We start from the raw sequence: 3,683 nt of genomic DNA, 5'->3' as shown, positions 1-3,683 counted from the left end.
TATGCTTGATGCAAAAATTGAAGATCAGTAGGAAATAAAGCTGCCGGAATCCTAGCTAGATATGGATTGAAATATGTTTCTCTATTTCATCCTAGCTGCAAAAGCATGTTTCTCTTCTACCTTTTTTAATTTAATTTCAAAGAAATTTAATTTTCCTTGAGAATGTTTCCTTACTCTAGAACCCTATACCAGTACATAATCATATATGCTCACTTATAATTGAACATATATGATAAGCCTGTTATAGTTTGATAACATTACATCATTTGCTTATTAATTCAATATTGTTAAATAGAGCCTGAAAATAACTGACTTAGTTTCAATTATAAGTAATTTTATTGCAATGCGTATTTGTGTTATAATGATATTTTACAGATACAGCAATGTCAGCTCAACCCAGTGACCGGACTGTTCTGCGAGTTGTTGGAGGGTGGTAAGTATTAGTGTTATTAGTACTTTGGCCTTCATAATTTGATTTACGATATATGTCTAACAAAGCCGTCGCTACATTTGTAATGCAGTTTTACGCCCGAAGGTCACAAAGTTGCCGCCTACATTACCAGTAAATTTGACGAGCGATTATGTCCTGCAGGACATACTTGGAGGCATGTCGACCAGGACATGCGAACCTTTTACTACGATGAGTTTCTGGTAAGTCAGTTTATTTATCAATTAAGTTAATTTTTATTTCTACTAATTATTTGTTTCCCTCATGTAGAAAAAGTATACTTGGGAGGCAGGGCACGAGCAGGAATTTCAAGCCACCTGGAATGCTGCCTGTGCGAAACTGTATAAAGATATGCTATATAAAGCCAGGAAGAAGGGCACCAAACCATTTTTCATCCCACATGAGATTTGGGATGCATGGCAGGCCATCTGGTCTGCAGAAAAATGGCAAGCAAATGCAGTCATAGCTCGCTCCAACAGAAACACCGAGCTGGCTGGTCCTAGCACCGGATCCACAAAGCATACAGCTGGATCCCGTTCCATTGTCGAGCATACCTTGGACTTAGTATGTTTACAATACATAAATTTATATTAGAATTAGTGAGTGCTTATTTGATTACTAATTTTTCATTTCTGTGTATTTTCAGGAGCATGAGTTACAGCGTCCTCCTACATGTTGGGAGATTTTTACAAAGACAAACAAGTCCAAGGATGGCTCATTTATCGATCCTCACTCGTAGGCATTACACGTAAGTAATTAATTCATTATTTCAGTATAGTAATTATTTATTCTATTACTAAATTTTAATTCTATTACATTTTTAAACAGGATGAAATAACTGCTAGAGTTGCACAGGCGTCTGCAGCTACTGTTCAGGGAGGGGAGCCGCAGGTTCTCTCCCCCAACCAGGTGAACGAGATTTATTATGATGTGGTTGGGGGGAGGAAGAAGAGCTCCACCCTCTATGGTCTAGGCTCCCAGGCGAGAGTCGCCTATGATCGTGTGATGGCCCCTAGAGCCAGGGGTCGTCCGAGCGGATCATCTTCCACGATAGAAGCTCTACAAAAAGAAAATGAAGAGCTAAGGACGCGACTCTCCGCAGTTGAGGCATCACAGGCGGAGTGGCATCAGATGGCGCAGAACTGGAAGAACTACATGGAGGCCATGGGCTCGACTCCACCCATGCGACATATTGGAAATATGGAAGATGCGGAGACTCAGGACCCTGATGCTCCTGATCAGTAGCTGCCTGCGAGGTATGTTAATAATTCTATTAAATCTATTTAGAATTTTAGTTATGACTTCTAAACATGCAATGTTTTTAATACTTTGTTATCATTCATTTATAACTAACCTATTCTATTACTTTGTTATACTTGATTTATAACTAACCTATCTTATTGTATCTTTTGTAGGCTTGGAGAGTTTGGCTCGGCTGGTTTAGATTTTGTTATTATCCTTATTTGTATTTTGACACTTGCTACAGTATCTGTGTATTGATACATTTGTATATGTGTTATTGTAAATTTGCTTGAATTTGAGTAGTGCGGTGGTATTTTGGCTTGAATTTGAGTATGTAAACTTGTGGTTCATTTTTTGGCTTGTGTGTGTGTTATGCATGTGGATTGTATTGTGTATTGTATCGTATTGTATTTATAAACAGGGATTTCAGATAAATGAAAAAAATTATTTTAAAAAAATTAATTATTAGCGACGGAAATTTAATTTTCTGTCGCTAATCTACGTAATTTTTTTTTTTTTAAAATAAAACATTAGCGACGAAATTTTATTTTTCCGTCGCTATTATTCGTATTTTTTTAATTTTTAGTTGCATATTAGCGACGGATATTTATATTCCGACGCTAATAATAACTATTTTTTAAAAAAAAATTACGAAGATTAGCGACGGAAATTTAAATTTCCGTCGCTAATATTTTAGTTTTTCAATTTAATTTTCTTATAGTTGCGACAGATATATAAATATTCCGTCTCTAATTAGCGACGGAATATTTTAATGGCCGTCGCTAATTAGCGACGGCATATTTATATATCCGTCTCTAAAATTTAGCGACGGTTTTTTTATTGTCCGTCGCAATTTAATGTATATATCCGTCGCTAAGCTGACGTCAGCGATCGAAAATCCAGCGACTGTCATTTTCCGTCTCTATTCCGTCGCTAATTTTGTGTAGCGACGGAAAATGGCCGTCGCTAAACTGGGTATTTTTTGTGGTGAGAAGAAAGGCGATCCAAGGCTTCTTCATCCGGAGATTGCAGTCCTTAATTCCTGGAAGATCGTTGTCCACCCAACGTCCAGGAAGAAGAAAGGAATACAGCGGAAGGCTCCGAGGTTATCAACCGGGTTCGTGTATGTTTTAATTTTCCGCAGTTTTTGTACCTAGAATTAGTCAATAAACCGTAGTTAAGTAATTTAGGAATCGGCGATCCTGAGGATTGATTGACTTAGTCTTTTGTAGACTTTGTCAATTGATCCAGGCGGGGATTAAATTTTTGTCCTGTGGCGTTCTATGCTTTTCGGAGCGGATAGAATCCGGAACGCAGGACGGAGATCCAGAACGCCAACAGAGCATTCTCGAAGGACCGTTGCCCACACAACGTTCGAGAAGAGGAGAGGATATATAAAAGAAGTTCAAGGGGTCATCACCTCCTTCTAGACATCCCGAAGAAAGGGTACAATTTAATGTTTCCGCTATAATTAAATTAGTCCTTTTATCCTGGATCCTGTAAACCAAACACAATAGCCCAATGATCTAAATGCGTTGATCAAACCTTGGTTTAATTAACTCTGAGGGCAACTTAAATCCGTTTTCAAAAAAAAATTTGTTCTGCAAGAATTCACCGGAACGGGTTTCCTAGTGTTTCCCATCAAATCTGGAAGAAAAGGCCGCGGAAACCTAGGAAGAAATCTAAAAAATTAGGGAGGCTGCCTAGATGCTCATGATACTGGTATAACGAGGCAACCTGCTGTCTAGTAAGATCCATAGACCTCCTAAACTCCTTCTCTCTCATCCACTCCTCGGACTGTGCTACCATGAACTCGTCCACCCTAATGTAGAACTCATCCGCCCTAGTGAAGTGATCCTGTACCTCCCTGAACTGCTCCTGATTCATAGTACCATACTGCTCCAACTAACGTTGGTGCGCAGAGTGGTCTTCATGGAGCGTCTCTAGGGAGGTGTGGAATGCAGAGAAATCATAGGCCGAGCCTGACTCACCA

The 3,683-nt window shown here is 39.0% G+C and overlaps 1 protein-coding gene across 1 annotated transcript; it reads left to right on the top strand.

Moving 5' to 3' along the window:
• Window positions 1-375: 375 nt before the first annotated feature.
• On the top strand, window positions 376-1,693 carry LOC141817966 (uncharacterized; the record flags this gene model as incomplete). Its single annotated transcript, XM_074705569.1, has 5 exons — window positions 376-433; window positions 522-651; window positions 719-1,012; window positions 1,095-1,183; window positions 1,294-1,693. Coding segments are annotated over 5 exons (971 nt in total), but the record flags the coding sequence as incomplete, so codon positions are not given.
• Between the last annotated feature and the right edge of the window lie 1,990 nt (window positions 1,694-3,683).

Source organism: Curcuma longa, unplaced genomic scaffold (genome assembly GCF_044706935.1).
Source record: "Curcuma longa cultivar G26 ecotype Majalengka, Jawa Barat unplaced genomic scaffold, ITB_CL_G26_1.1 contig_22736, whole genome shotgun sequence".
Taxonomy (NCBI): domain Eukaryota; kingdom Viridiplantae; phylum Streptophyta; class Magnoliopsida; order Zingiberales; family Zingiberaceae; genus Curcuma; species Curcuma longa.
Note: the sequence above shows the minus strand (reverse complement) of the source record. Positions and strands in the feature narration are given on the sequence as shown.